The sequence below is a fragment of the Panthera leo genome, chromosome B3, assembly GCF_018350215.1.
Source record: "Panthera leo isolate Ple1 chromosome B3, P.leo_Ple1_pat1.1, whole genome shotgun sequence".
Classification (NCBI taxonomy): Eukaryota; Metazoa; Chordata; class Mammalia; order Carnivora; family Felidae; genus Panthera; species Panthera leo.
In genome coordinates, this window is record NC_056684.1 from 119,939,807 (window position 1) to 119,955,437 (window position 15,631).

Here is a 15,631-nt window from a genome sequence, read left to right on the forward strand (position 1 = left end):
CCTCTGTTTCCTATGGATTCTACTGGCCTTGTTCATCCCAGTTGGACCCCATACTGAGAGCAGATGACCACTGAAGCTGAGCGTGGCTAGGAGTGTCCCCTTGCCCGTTACTGTATTAGACTGGGACCAGGGGCTGAGAGAAGTGTGATGGGCAGGAAGAGGTTATTTTCATCCTTCTCCCTGCCCACACCCCACCCCACCCTTCTTTCCAGGAATGTGTCTCCTTGATTCAGGAATGGAATCTCCGAGTGGCTGGATGTGTGTGGCATAAAGGTTAGGCAGGTATGCTTGGGTTTAGAAGTTGCTAAGAGCCCCAAAGTTCTCGTAATCAAGCATTTTGGCAGTTGTAGTGACATTTGGTGACACTTCTGGATTCTCTAGCTCACTGTGGCTCTGTACCGCTCAGGAGGTGGCACTGAGCCAAACCTTGCAGTGTTCCTCAGGTGACCTGCAGGGACCTGCTGGGACATGAAGTTGTCAGTAACCAGAGCTGGGGAAATCTTTGACAACCAGTTTTGTGAGGATGGAAAGTAGAATGATTAAGACTGGTGACCCTGGAGCCACAGAGTCTGGTTCACATCCAGCCCTGCCTCTCCTCTTACTACCTGTGTGAATGTGGGAATGGCAGACAAACTCCCTTTCTCATTTTGCATGCGAATTTGACCTTCACTTTGTGTCTCCTTCCTCTGGGAACCTGATAAAGGGAGTCAATCAACTACATTTAGGCAACATCGCGTATGATAAAAATGACCTCCTGTGATAAAAATGACCATCTGGTACTCCCGAAACCATTATTACACTATATATTAACTTGGATTTAAATAAAAATTTAAAAAATGACTATCTGGAGTGGGGGACCTTTTCATATTTGATCGGAGGCCTTCTTTGTGCCACTCTGAGCATGGCGACTCTTGCCACTGGCCTGTCCTCTGTGGGGCCCTAGAAGGTATGCTTATGGACGGCTCCATGGTCTGGTGTTCTATAGACTGGTTCCATTGAAGAGGAACCTCCTGAGGCTGCCCCCTCCCCATGAGCCGTGTCCTGTTACTTCCACTCTTCTAAGTGTGTCTTATGTTAAGTGTGAGAGTCTTGTGAGCCTCAGAAGTAGTTACAATGAAAAAGATTCCTGGTGGGTATTACAAAGTGATTTCCGTATTTGTTTTGAAACTCTGTGTGCATTTTTCTCATCTATAAAATGGGGATGAGAACATTACCTACCTTGGCATGAGGATTGTAAGGTATTGAGAACGCTGTGCTCCTGCCATTCTCCTCCTCACTGTCTCCTCACCATCCTTCTCCTCCTCCCCATCACCATCCTCACCGTCCTCCTCACCGTCATGGTCACCGTCATCATCACTGCCATTGTTGTTATTATGAAGGGAGGGCAGGAGGCCCTTTCTCCTTTGGGTCAGTTCCAGTCGCTTCTTAGCTACTAACTCATTGTAGAGATTTGGACAAACGGCCTCGTTCTTCAAGGACACGGATTCTTACATTATATTCCAGGTGCTTCATTTATTTGTTGGATGAATTGATGAATTAGGAGAGTCAGCTAAGTGCTCTTTAGGGTCCTCTCTGGTTTCAAACATAAGATTTTGTGTGACACTGAATCCAAGAAGAAAGTTGGAGGAGGAATGGGGAAAGAGAAAGCACCTGCGGAAAGAGTGGCGTCAGGGATCAAAGTCTGGAGCAATCTGGAGACGGGACAGGTCATCAAGAGAGATGAAGATGTCCAGTGGTTCTGATGATCCCACAGGTCAATAGGTCAGCGCTTAAGAGGAATGTATTCTGCTCTGGCTTGGGAGTAATGCTTTCTAGAGCCTGTGTCTCCAGGCCAGGGTTAAAAGGATCCGAGGGCAGTGGCGTGTGGCTAAGAAATGGTTTAAATGGTTACTTTTGGTTGCTTTGGAGAATTTCTTTGACAGAAACTGCAGAGTAGCCTTATACTTTCTGAGGATACCAGTCACAATGGCAACAGGGATAAGAGTTTCTGACCTCCTTAACTGCTGGAGGGAGAAGTTAGCCCTGGCCCCGGCGGAAGGCTGTCCCTAATGTTGTTTCTCCCTCCCTCTTTCAGGTCTGAATGCTGGTGCTTTTTATGCCTTGTCAACTCTGCTGAATCGCATGGTGATCTTGCACTACCCGGTAAGGGAGTTCCCTCAGTATGCTGGATCTGTAGAGAGTGAGATTTCTGTCCGGCTCAGTAGGAGCTGGGGCAGTGGTTAACCCTAGTTTCCCCCAGTTCCAGGCAGCATGGTACGGTGGTATGCTTATGGGATTTGGAGAGAGACAGCCCTGGGTCTCATCCCTAGCTCTGGTGGCACTAAATTGTGTGACAAGCTGGTTAGCCTCTCTGAGCGCTTGTTCTCCTCTCTACAAAAGAAACATAATTGCTTATTGGAAGAGTATTTTTAGGATTAGAAAGTAAATAATACTGCGCGTGTGTGTGTGTGTGTGTGTGTATTCATATATACATTCGTATCTATTATATGTATGTAAAGCACATGGCATGGTGCCTGGCAATATAGTAGGTAAACATACATACATATAGACCACATATGAAATATTTAATTTGTAAAATCGGGGCAGAGTGTAATATTGAACTCTTAGTTGCTCATCTGAAAGCATTTCCTAAATGTTGCCAGAACCAGCAAGGGCTGGATCCTGGGAATGGGATACTGAGTGTCCTAGAGTCCAGCCCTCTTTTGAAAGGACAAAGGTCTCACACTTGCAGACGTGGGAGGCCACTGTGGCTAAAGTGTTCCTGTTTTGGAGTCTGACAGGTCTGAATTCAGATCCTAGCTCTGCACTTAATAAATGTCTCATGACCTTGGACTGAGTAGGTTAATCTCACTGTGCCTTGGTTTTTTTCATCTGTCAAGTGGGGAATATTGATTCCTAACCTTATGGTGGGAATTTTCAGAAGTAAATGAGGTTATATAACTGCTACCTTCCTATTCCTTTTGGCACTAATAGCTCAAAAAAACTAAGTATGGAATATTTGAATATATATGTATTTTAGTTTCCCCATCTGTGAAATGGGAATAATGATAAATAAGATAAAAGGATTGCTGTAAGGATTAAATGGTTAAAAATCTGCTGCAAAGTAGGTGTAAGGACAGTTTGGTTCACCTCAGCATCCAGGATCATGCACACACATGCAGGGTTATATTCGGTTGGAAGGAGCAACTATTCTGGGATTCTCTCCCCACCGGCAGCTTCTTAAAGGCCATCTCACCCTGCTGAGAGAGTTGCTTGCCCTTGCCCCTTCACCTCATGGTGACTGTGCTCTGTCTGATGTCTCATCCCATTACTGGGTGATTACGGGGGCTGTGGTTTTCCCAGGGGGAAGAAGTGAATGCTGGAAGAATCGGCCTGACCATCGTCATTGCAGGAATGCTTGGGGCTGTGATCTCAGGCATCTGGCTGGATAGGTCCAAAACCTACAAGTAAGTGACCTCCTCTTGGACTGAGAATTGGGGGCCCGTGTTTCGAAATGACATATTCATCAGCCACATGGCTCCAAAGGTTTGGGTGCAACTGGGGGGTCTCAGTGGTCAAGTGGTTCACATTTATCTTCTCTGAGCCTCAGTTTCCTCATTTATAAAATGAGGGAAACAGTCCCCATCTATGGGGATCTTGGCAAGGTTAGAGATGGACATGAGGCCTCGCACGGTACTTTTCCCTATCCCTCCGTGTGGTTTGCAAAAGGGGCAGATGAGGGAGAAATGAAAAGGAACGTGGAAAGATGCCAGCAGCTAGAAAGTTTATGGAAGCCCCAAAGAGCGATGACGAGGAGGTGGTGCCACTGCCCGTTCCCTTGGCTCCCTGGCGGATCCCAGGGGGTAAAGCAGGGCATCTGAGCTTCCTCTGATTTACATTGTATCGTTTTGCGATTGCTTATACCTCCTTGGTAAGTTCTGTGATGTGCTTTGGGCCTGAATGCCCAGTATGTTTCCAGGAGCCCAGAACAGTGTTTCTAAGATTTTAGTGTATGCCAGGCTAATCCAGGACACTTATTAAAAATAGATTCCTGGGCCCCGCCCTCGTGGATGCTAATTCAGTAGGGGAATCTGCATTTGTAAAAAGCAACCCACCCTGGTGCCTCAATGCCACAGCCGGGCTTGGAGAAAAGGCTGTGGAGAACAGGAGACCCAACATCCTTCCCTCCTTGGTGCTTCTGTCCAGTGCTCTGCACCCACTGGGTGCTGGTCGGCTGCTTAGCTGCCAGGGTTGTCCCCGCACTGGGGCAGGGCGGCTGCTGTGTTGAGGCCTCCAAAGTTCCCAGTGCCTGGAGGCGACAGACGGTGGCAGACCTGTTCTCTGCCACACAAACCCGCTTCTGTGAGGCTCTGGTCAGACCAGGTCTCACTCTGGCTGCCCTACACAAAGGCCAGTTGAGGCCATCCCTGGGGATGTGGCCGCCTGGCTGGACACGACGTGGAGCCTGGCTTGGCTTAATGACTGCTGGTGGAGCTTGGCCGCCACCTCGTCTCTGCCATCTGTCAATTGCTTGCTTCGACCAGACATGAGAGCAGTGAGGTCTGGCCCTCCCGCGAACCGGCGAACAGCAGTGTCCCTTTATCCAGGGCTTGCTCTGTGGCAGGAGAGGGAGGGAGTGGAGCGTCAGCTGGGCTGCAATGTGGGCAGCCAGATGATTGAGAAGAACTAAAAAATACAGTGGAAGGGCTGGGGGAACACTTCAGGGCGCAGACGCCACCCTTGCCTAGGGTCGCTGATGTCTGACTCCTGCAGTCAGTGGGACACGTTCTCCCCCTGCGCTCTGACCCGGGCAGAGAAGGGGTGAGAGCTCTGTGACCTGCTCCTTTTGGTGCCAGTTCTCTTCTCCCTGAGGCGCCCGGATTTGTCCCATTTGGTTTGGAGGCTGGAAATTGGGTGGTCAGATCCCTTTATTTCAGGCTGGGACTACATATAGGTTTTCTAAAGGGGTCAGTGCTTTAAAACGAAGCTATGGTTAAGCAAATATGGCAGAAGAGGAGCTAAACTGGTATCCACGAAGTTGCCTTCTGCGGGGTGGGGAGTGGGGGGGACTAGATGAGGGTGCAGGGTGGAGGACGAGGCAGCTCCTCTGTCCCCAGCGACTGCTTTTTTTTTTTTTTTTTTTAACGTTTATTTATTTTTGAGACCGAGAGAGACAGAGCATGAATGGGGGAGGGGCAGAGAGAGAGGGAGACACAGAATCGGAAGCAGGCTCCAGGCTCTGAGCCATCAGCCCAGAGCTCAATGCGGGGCTCGAACTCACGGACCGTGAGATGGTGACCTGAGCTGAAGTCGGATGCTTAACCGACTGAGCCACCCAGGCGCCCTGCTTTTTTTTTTTTTTTAATGTTTATTTATTTCTGAGAGAGACGGAGACAGAGTGTGAATGGGGGAGGGGCAGAGAGAAAGGGAGACAGATCTGGAGCAGCCTCCAGGCTCTGAGCAAGCTGTCAGCACAGAGCCTGATGCGGGGCTTGAACCCACAAATTGCGAGATCACGACCTGAGCCAAAGTCGGACGCTTAACCTACTGAGCCACCCAGGCGCCCCCTCAGCGGCTGCTTTGAAGCCCCAAGTAGGAGGGGTGTCCTTTGCACCCTCTGGCCTTGAGCTTTTCCCAAGAGGTAACCCTGTGGTGTATTCGAGTGTATTTGTGTAATAGTTTCTTTCAGTAGAAAGGGCATAGGTTTCAAATCCAAGTGCTGGGTCCAAATGCCAGCTCTGCATTTACTCAGGGGGTGACTTCGAATAACTAACTTAACTGGTCGGAGCCTCAGTGTCCTCATTTGTAAAATTAGGGATAGTCCTACATTTCCTGCGGGGCTTCTGTAAGGCTTGAGTGAAATAATAAATGCAGGTGAAGTGCTGAGCAGAATTCCTGGCACCCAATAAATGCAGCATTAGTTTGGTATGACTGTAGCATACATCTGCTGGCATCCCCACCGTGTTTCTGGCTTCAGGGGAGACGAGTGAAGGCTGTAAGCTTTCATTGTCTTGAGTCCTCATTTTCGTGGCAGGAGGCAGAGGGATGTGCAGAAGCAGGACAGGGAGAGGGACGCGGGTCCAGCTGCAGGAGTCAGGGCTGCTACAGAGTCGTGAGTGGGCATCATGGGAGAAAAAGTGTGGGAGGGACACAAGCAGGGTGAGCCCTAAAGAAGCAGCGGCAGGTTGCCAATGGTCCTTCTGGGGGGACTGACAAAGGGAAATGGGGAGTGGGCAGAGCTTTCTCACTCTGACTTTGGAGACAAGCACTTAGTTCAGACAAGCGAGTGGCAACAGGAAGAACTTTGAGATGACAGACAGACTCTAAATGGCAGATCGCTGCCCAGCATTGTGATGGGGTCTTGGGGCAAAGCGGATAAGCGGAGTTGGGTAGCTTCTGGGGATAGTCCTGCACGCCACTGCTGCCTGACCACTGCTGATGTTTGTTCCGTAGTTTTGGTGAAGGATGAGGAAAGGAAAGGGTTGTGTCCTTCTTGCTTGTGGGGCAGCTTGATCTTGTTGAGCGGGTTCTGCAGGCGGAGAACACACATGCAGCAAGGTGGCTTCATACTCTTCTGGTCTTACCCTTTGTAGCAGTGGCCATGGTGTAATTAAGTGACTATTTGTGTGATCACCGGTTCAGTGTCCATCAACCTCATGGACAGAAAGTTCTGCGAGAGCAGATGTCCCAGCACACAGCAGAGGGCTTGACACACAGCAGGTCCCCAGTTGCTACTTGTACAATGAGTAAATGAATGAATGATCCTGTTAAGGTCAGAAGTGTATGACTCCATTTCTTTGCCTCTGCTTGTAGGGAGACAACCCTGGTGGTCTACATCATGACTGTGGTTGGCATGGTGGTGTACACATTGACCTTGAACCTGGGACACCTATGGGTAGTGTTCATCACTGCTGGCACAATGGGGTAAGTTTCACCTCTAAACAGTTTAACTGGGAAGCAGCATCCCATGGCTCCTAGAGCTGCCGACATCTTGGAAGCAACATTGATCTCTTTGCTGACTTCTCATTGACCTCTGGAGATGTGGAAATCTTGCCCAGAGGCCTTGTTTATGTGTAGTGCTGCCAAAGGCTGTCTAATAGGGCTTCCATGCTATTGGGATGGAGTTTGTCCTTCACAGACCTCACAGAGGCTAGGAAATGTTCGGAGTCTCTTTTAGCTCTGCCTGGGACAATGTGGAGTCATAGAAAGTACACAGGGCTAGGGATCAGAAAGCCCGGGTCCTTGTCTCAGTTCTGCTGCTGACTGATGACAGGTACATCACTGAACTGCTCTGAGCCTCAGTTTCTGCATCTTTAAAAGAAGATGAGAGTGGCCTGTCTTGTAGAGTTGTTGCAAGGAGCGAGAGAGAAATAGATGTGAAAGCAGCATGAAGTGTGGTGCAGGTGTAAGAAATTAGAATTGGAATTTTCCAGACCTGCTATATGAGGAAGCCTAGGAAACAGCACACCTTCCACAGGGATCTCTGCTTAGCGTCACATCCCAGATATTTTCCTGTGTGTGTGTGTGTGTGTGTGTGTGTGTGTGTGTGTGTGTGTGAGAGAGAGAGAGAGAGAGAGAGAGAGAGCAGAGACAGACACCCAGTCTTTCTCAGCAGGCGACTCTCCAGAGGGATAAAGGAGGATTTTGAGCTCCTCCTTCTAGGTCTCAAAGAGCCATGGAGATGCTGTTCAGTGTCCAGGGACTTCCCACTCCCAGCACAGGGCTTATGGACCTTTGACACAGAATTTCTCAGCTGAGGGCTGAACACTGCAGGCATCCCCATCCCTTCTGTAAACATTGACCTTGTCTTTAACTGATGGCTGGAACTAGAGGAAGCAGGGGACCCCAGGAGCCTCAGGAGCATGAAGCCTACATATGAACTTCTTCCTGATCTACAGGGGTATCTCTTTCCTTGGTATGACCACCTGGGGGATGGCCTGATTATTCAAAGGCCTGGAAAGTCTTGATGGCAAGAAACAAAACAGGAAAAGGAGTTCTAAGGGAGGAGGTGGGCTCCTTATCCTCCTTGTTCTTGAAGTTCTCCATCACCTTGTTTCTGTGATCGGCCTTCAGCTTCTTCATGACCGGCTATCTCCCCCTGGGATTTGAGTTTGCTGTGGAGCTGACATACCCAGAATCAGAAGGCATGTCGTCTGGCCTCCTTAACGTGTCTGCCCAGGTAGGGCTCTTATTTGGTGGAGGCCCCAAAGCAATGGCTCTTTGTTCCCTACCTGACTTGGCTGGCACAGGCATTGCATCATGGCGGCTCAGTTCTTCTGTGGGCTAGTTGGCTGGGCCCTTGTTTCCAGTCTTCTTGGTGCCTTTCCAGGTATTCGGGATCATCTTCACCATCTCCCAGGGTCAAATTATTGACAACTATGGAACCATGCCTGGGAACATCTTTCTGTGTGTGTTCCTCACCCTTGGAGCAGTCCTCACTGGTGAGTTGGGGCCTCAGGACAGGATGATGCTCAGGCTGCTCATGGGCTTAGGCTGTTGGCAATTTGAGACCTCAGTGTTTTGACTGATCATACAGTTTGAGGGATACACATGCAGAGGGGCAGAAGGGAAGGCTTGTTAGGAAATGTGTTTGAGAGGCGGTAGCATGTTTTTAGTGGAATGAGCCTGGGTTTTGGTACCAAAAGACCCTTGTTTGCATCCCAGACTTGACACTAACCTCCATAGCTGTTTGACTGTGGGCAAGTGGACCAACTTCTGGAAGGCTCACTTTCCTAATCTATAAAATGGGGGTTGTTGTGAAGATTAGAGCAATGTGTGCAAACTCCCTGACAAATATTAGTGATCTATAAATGAAGGCCAATTTCATCATTGGCTTCTGCCTGTCAGGGACATCAGTGATCCCCAGGCTTTATCAAGTTGGCAGGTGGAACCCCCATTTCCCTGGAATATCTGAAGTAGGTGACCCTTAGGAAAATGAGGGCTCCCTTTCTTGGGTGAACTTGTCCATTGGTCTCCTTAATAACTCTTGTGTCTCTGTTGTTGTTCTTTTTCAATCCCTTGACCTCAGCATTCATTAGGGCAGATCTCCGGAGGCAGAAAGCAAACAAAGAAACTCCTGAGAATGTGAGTATGTGGGAGCTTGCTTTGCTGAGAGCTGGGTCCCAAGCTTTGTTTGAGGATGTGGCAGCATGGGTGGGCCCAAGGGGCTCCCAGAGTGGGCTAGTTCTCTGGATGATGTGAGATCAGCTCAGCTCACATAAACATGGTGCCCAAGAGTTTCCTTGGTGGGTGTTTCAGCACGGTTTTTGTGCTGTTCTTTCCTGGACTCTTCTTCTGCTTCCTTCCCTTCTCCTGGCCTCCCTGCTGTGGTCCCCAGAGCACGTCACTGTTGTCACAGTCTGCTGAGCAGCGCCCACTCCTTGGATCCTGAGACAAGTCCTGAGACCCTGGCTCCACTGCTTTCAGCCTTGGGGTCAGTGGCTGGAGAGGAAAGGTGGGAGCCTACCTCGACCACAGTGGTGGTGGACTCAAATCAGTGGCTCTCCTGGCAGGTTACAGCCCCTTAGGCAGTGCCATGGGGATGAAGGGACCTGCACCAGTGGACTTCCAGTAAGGCTCTAACAGAAGTCAGGAAGCAAGAGCTGATGGTGATATAGGGGGAGGACTGAGAGTATGATCTAGATCAGAAGAGGGTTTCCCAACTGCTTTAATCAGCTGGGAACTATTTTAGCCAAAATGTTAGGTATCACATCTGAGCCAGGATGAAAGCGATTTCAAATCTGAGGAGTAAAAGTGGGATATTACTTAAAAAACAAATAAACACCCAAAACCTATTACAGAAGTAATACATGTTCTTAGTAGAAAAACTAAAAAATACAGAAACGTATACAAAATTTTAAAATCATCCTGTATCATCACCTAGAGATGAAATGCTGGTTGTTTTACAATTACTTAAATGTCTGTATCTACATAGAATATGTATGTGTATATATTTTATATTTATATATGGATATGTGAATATTTTTAAAAGAAAAATGGAATCTTCTATCGCTTTTTTTTACTTGTTGTGAACGCTTTATCAGGTCATTATTCTTTTACAATATACTTTTTTTTGTCTTTAAGTTTCTTTTTCTTTAATGTTTATTTTTGAGAGAGAGAAAGTGCGTGCCCAAGCAGGGAAGGGGCAGAGAGAGAGGGAGACAGAGAATCCCAAGCAGGGCCCATGTTGTCAGCGCAGAGCCCAACACAGGGCTCAGACTCACTGTGAGGTCATGACCTGAGCCAAAACCAAGAGTCAGACGCTCGATCGACTGAGCCAGCCAGGCGCCCCTATAACATGCTTTAAATGACTGCACAGTGTTTAAATGAGTGCACATGGGTAAACCATGATTTAACAGTTTTCCTGTCTGTAGACATTAAGGTTGTTTTCAGTCATTGTTATAAACAATATCGTGAGTAACGTCCCGGAGGCTGAATCTTTGCGCGTGTTCTTAAGCACAGTGTTTCCTTGAGAAATGGATCCGTGGTCACACACATTTTAAAGACCTTGATACGTGTTGCCAAACTGGTGTCTAGAAAGGTACTATCAAAACTATTAATTTGTATTGCTATAGCAGTGTATGAGTACCAATGTTGAGGATATATCGTTTTGGAAAACTTTGCCAATTTTCCAAGGCAAAAAATGGTACCTGAAAGAGGTATAGTTAGCGTTGTAAGGATATGTGTTGGCAGATAGATGATAACCTTTAGTTCTCTATTATTTGTCTTCTGATATCACGCTGTAGAGTTGGCAGGCTGCAGCAGGGAGCAGTAAATTCAGTGGGGAGGCAGGGAAAGCCTCGGAGCAGAAATGCCATTTTCCAGACTGGCGTGAGGGCTGTGGCATTGCCACGGCGGAGATGGGCTTTCACCTGTGCCCATGTAAAGGAAACGATGGTTTGGAACATTTTGGTGAATATATAGTGAGCCTGGGTAATAAAAAAGGAGAGCCGGTAACAAAACAGGAGAGATTTCTTGGGAGAAGGTTTTAATTTGGAATGTGACATATTGTGTCAAGTGATAAGAGATTTTGTTTACTCTGTAATCTGTGTTTATGTTGGCAGACATGGGCAAACACGAGGAAAGAAAAGGTCACCTGTTAATCCTAGCACCCGGAGATAACCTAATAACATTATAGTCCGTCATTAAAGTTGTTTTCTTTGGGTTTGCTTGTGCATATTGGTTTCCCAAACTGATTGTTTACTTAATGTTAGCTTGTCAGCTTTTCCCCAGTTACATCCTACAACTCTCTATTTCCATTTCCTCTTGTTTAATACTTAGGTTGCTCCACTATTTCATTATTCTTGCAGCGGCATCTTGGTGCACATAGACCAGGTTTGTTAATCAAGGTTGGAGTTGTTGGCTTACTCACCTTCTGGATGGGGTATTGGAAATAGCACTGAGTAGGAAGAGGAGACAAATCTGGGGATCGTGCTCAACCGTCTGTGTCCCTGGATAACTCACCATGCATCTTTGGACCTCACTTGCACCTGAGGAGGCTTATTGGTATGGGAAGGTCAGAGTCATGGTGGGTTGACACCCAGGGAAGCCAGGGCTGTTACAGAGCATCCCTCCACTGGAGCCCAACACTAAAACCCCACGGCAGTCAGGGTGAGACCCAGCCACCACCACATGAATTCATCATCAGAGCCAGGTAAAAAGACAGGGCGCCTGGCAGATGTGGCCAGAGCTGCTCTTTCTAATCTATGAGATGTACAGTTTTGGAAAAAAGAGACAGAACTGGCTTGGGGCTAGTGACTAACCTCGATGATGAAAATCTTGGTTTGGGTTTCCATTTTTCTTCCAGTTGGTAGTTCTCAGCCAAGAGACGGTGGCTGTACTTCTGTCCCCACTAAGCTGGGTTTCTGGTTGTGATTTCAAAGTGCCAGCTTTGGAGAGGGCAGGCATGTGTGGGCACACACGTGTGTGTCCGCGAGAGGAGAGAGGCTGCCTGGTTGACTTAAGCAGGCTGCTGGTTGCCTGAAGAAGGCTACTCATGGCTGAGGTTGACCTGGGGCCAAAAAATTAGCAAGAGTGAGAATGGGGAGGTTGGGTTTCTACAGCTGTTGACGTACGTTAGCCTTGAGACAGTCCCTGGGGGAGAAGCACCATTTGTCCAATTGGCACTGGACTCTAGCTGGGCCTGTAGATGTTCCTCTGGCTCTTGAATGGTGGTGGGGGCAGGGCTGGGCCTGTGCCAAGGTCTTCTCACTAACTGGATGCACACTCGAGGTAAGAAGCAAGGCACCGCATGGACTTAGGGACCCCACAGGATGACTTCCAGGCCATACTTAGTTCCAACCCCACCTCACATCCTTTCCCTGAGAAAGTCAAAGCCGCACTGACCCCAAGTCTTCTTCTCTAGGTATAAAGGGTATAAGAGATATTTTTAGCCAGTGAGTTTATATGCATCCTGCCTTTATACAGATTCTCTTCGATGCATCCATTCCCTGCACATTATCCTAATACTCCTCGTCCTGGGGGCTGCCTCCAAAGGAAGGTAGTCAGAAATTCCGTGGGAGTTGCAGACCCGGCACTTTGGATAGCTCCTTGGTGGCCAGTCCAGATGAGTTTTAGGCTGTCAGAATGGGGAGGGAGAGCAGGCTCTGCCATTTCATTCCTGAGAGGGAGCCTGGAATGGCACTTGGAACAGGATGGTTTGTGGTCGCTGTGGCATCAGAGATGGCTTTCTTGGCTTTTTTCTTTGAGGATGCTGTGATGGTGTGTGTGTTTAAAGGGCACACTGGCAAGGACTGGTTGCTTTTCTTCCCTTTGTTTACTCTTGGGGCCGCCGAGGGGCCTCTGGCTCTTGGTTTTCCCACTTTGCCACTGATTATGGTCACTAACAGGCAGTCGTTCCGGCCCAGGTGGAGTCTTGCCCCTCTTCACCCACAGGGTTGCCTGCTTGTTTTGCCTTGCAGAAACTCCAGGAGGAGGGGGAGGAGGAGGAGGAGAGCAATGCCAACAAAGTACCCACCATTGTGTCTGAGGAGCACTTCTGAGAGAAGAAGGTGGTGGCGACTCAGGGAACACCGACGGCACCCCCCCCCCCCCCCCCCGCCCCCGCCTCTTTGGTCAGCATTCACTGCCAGCACACAGGTCTTCACCGGAGCAGCTTTTGGAGGGAACCGACTGGAATATCTGTGGCTTGGATGGCGGTGCCTCTGCCTCCTGGAACCCGTTCAAGAGCTTGCATGGTCTGGTTGGGGACGATGGCACCTTTCACCAAATGCACACTCCATTCCCGCCCCCTCCCCCTCGTGGGTTATGGGAGCTGGTGTTGGGAGAGTTTGGTGGAGAACGGTGCTGCCCTGTCTTCCCCCTTCCCCTCCATCCTGCAAAGAAAGAGCCTGCAAAATTATCGCGGAAAGGAAGCTTATTCAGGATATTAACTTTTTCTAGTGTCTTAAGACCCTTAGAAGCCCAGTCCTAAGGAGAGGCAGCTGCTCCGGATGAGGGGAATTTGGGGGTCACCAGCCCAGCTGCTGACTTCTGTGGGAAAAAGCACCATCAGAAAAAAAACTGCATCAGAACGAAGCCATCAGGACTCGGCCTCGTTTCTCCTGGCCTGAGGTTGGGGTCTGCTTCCAAACCCTTTCCTAAGAGCTGATCAAACCAAACATCAATAAACTTGACAGAAATTTTGCTGTGGCCATGAAGAAGAAACCCATTTGGGAGAGTGAGCTGCCTAGGTGTGTGAGGGCACCTGTGAAGGCAGTTGGGGACCGTGGTGGCTTGATTTGGGACTAAGTTCTTTTCTACAGAGTCTCTGCCCAGGGACTTCCGTGTGGGTCACAGTCACCTCTGATGCCTTCATGTGGACACTACCTTGAGAAACTCCATCAGCCTCTGCACTTGCTTTCTCTGAAGGGAGGGAAATCCCAGCCAACTTCCTGTAACCTTTACTGAGAGCTAACCTTGATTCATCCCACGCTGAGAAATCCACAGCTGTTTCTGCGAGATGAGAGGAAAGGGGCAGAAGGAAAGCTGGCCCTTGAAATGGGAAGTGAGTCTGCTTGAATTAAGTGCACCTGCCTCCGGAGGGGACAGTATTCTTACACTCACCCCCTCTTCCTGCCCTCTTCCAGCAGTAATCTTTTTTTAAATCAGATATTGTGAATTTAAAGGGAGTCCCTTTAAACCAACCCAAGGTGACTTCCTCTCCTGCCTAGCCTGCTGTCTGGCTCTACTCATGGCCTTGGGTGGTGTCCCCTGAAAATAAGACATTTCAGTAATTTCTCCTGCGTGGTGAACAGCTGTGATCATGACCATGGTGCTGTTTGGATGTGGCCACTGCCCCGGCCTTGGCAAACGGGAGCAGCCTGGGTCGGTTGGCAGCAGTGCCGGGGTGCCTGGGCCACTGCCTGAGGGGAACCAGGTATGTGTGTGTGTGTGTGTGTGTGTGTGTGTACATTCTGTACATTCCGGGTAATAGAAGAAGTTCACACTTCTGGTGGGGGGAGTGATTGGGGGTGGAAGCGAAGTGGAGAGAAAGCGTGTCTTACTTTTGATAAGGAGAAAGGTGCTTACTCTTCAGCTCCTTCAAACTTTTTAACAGAATGTTTACCAGATCCATTTGTTCCTTTATTTTAAGAACATAATTTGTATTTTCTGTTTGTAATGCCAGATGTTTTAAGGCAATAAAAGATTCTCCGAGTGGTCTGCCTTGTCGTCAGGTGGGGGCGGAGGTGCCTTTTGGCACAAGAATGAGAGTCTTGCCCATTTCAGGTGCGGGAGGGGCTGGGGCTAGAGGAGCAGCTCCTGTGGCCTTCTGCGGAGGTGGGTCCTCTGTTTACGCAGATGTTACCATCCCAGTGGGTTACTTTTTAAAGACAAGGCAGTAAAAGTGAACGTTGGCCTACGTGGTGCCTGGCAACTCGGCGCCCAGCACGTGACCCTGACCGCCTTCTGTGCTGTGTGTATTTGCAGACGGTCCACTCGGGGTAACCGCTGATAGCCCACTGTGGTTTCTGGCTCTGCCTCAAAGCGTGGCCGAAGTATTTGTTCTAGGACTGTACCATCCTGCCCTGGCCAGAGTCCACGCTTTTGGCATCTGCTGTGGTGCTGCCACTTCTCTTCTGATCTGTCCGGCCAACTGCCACTTCTCCCTTCCCAGGTGCGTTCACCCCATACTGTGATCTGGACATGCTGCTATCTGCTTTCTGTGCATTTCTTTCCTGGAAATTGCACTGTGTCTGTGGCATTCTGGGACCATTATCTGTTAGCAGTTCTGAGCTGGAGAGACATTACGGATTCTACTTTAAATCATCTCGGAAGGGAGCCAAGACTGGCGGTTAAAGAAATAGAATATTCATAATATCTTCCAACTACTCTAAATCGTCTCTTTGGATCCTTTGGGAATCTTGTCTTTGCTCATCAGGAATCACATTTCTAGGATGTATGCTCAGAGGATCCGCATCCAACTCATGCATGTTTTCAATTCACTTTCTTAGGTGGGCTCCATGTGGATCTACACTTACATGCAAACTCTGCAAAATCATTGCTTTTACTATCTCCTTAACAGTAGTTGGTGAGGGAGGGATAGTCTGTATCCCTGAGCTATTTTTCTAGACGTAGTGTTGGCATGTGAGGCCTGGTATTGCTGCAACCACTTTTGGCACCATAAAGGAAGCCAGCCTGAGGATGAAACCAA

General features: G+C 48.8%; 1 protein-coding gene across 2 annotated transcripts in view; it reads left to right on the forward strand.

Annotated features, from left to right (window-relative positions):
• FLVCR2 (FLVCR heme transporter 2) overlaps positions 1-14,217 on the forward strand; it is a 55,331-nt gene extending 41,114 nt beyond the window's left edge. Inside the window, exons 4-10 of one of the 2 annotated variants that reach the window (XM_042943836.1) lie at positions 2,075-2,142; positions 3,343-3,446; positions 6,793-6,903; positions 8,053-8,158; positions 8,309-8,420; positions 9,008-9,063; positions 12,900-14,217. In XM_042943836.1, coding sequence (XP_042799770.1) covers positions 2,075-2,142; positions 3,343-3,446; positions 6,793-6,903; positions 8,053-8,158; positions 8,309-8,420; positions 9,008-9,063; positions 12,900-12,980 — 638 coding nt within the window. In that variant the 3' untranslated portion in view covers positions 12,981-14,217. Of the gene's footprint in view, positions 1-2,074; positions 2,143-3,342; positions 3,447-6,792; positions 6,904-8,052; positions 8,159-8,308; positions 8,421-9,007; positions 9,064-9,316; positions 9,852-12,899 lie in introns of those variants that run through there. The other variant, XM_042943837.1, reaches the window with a different exon arrangement.
• The last annotated feature ends 1,414 nt before the right edge of the window (positions 14,218-15,631 follow it).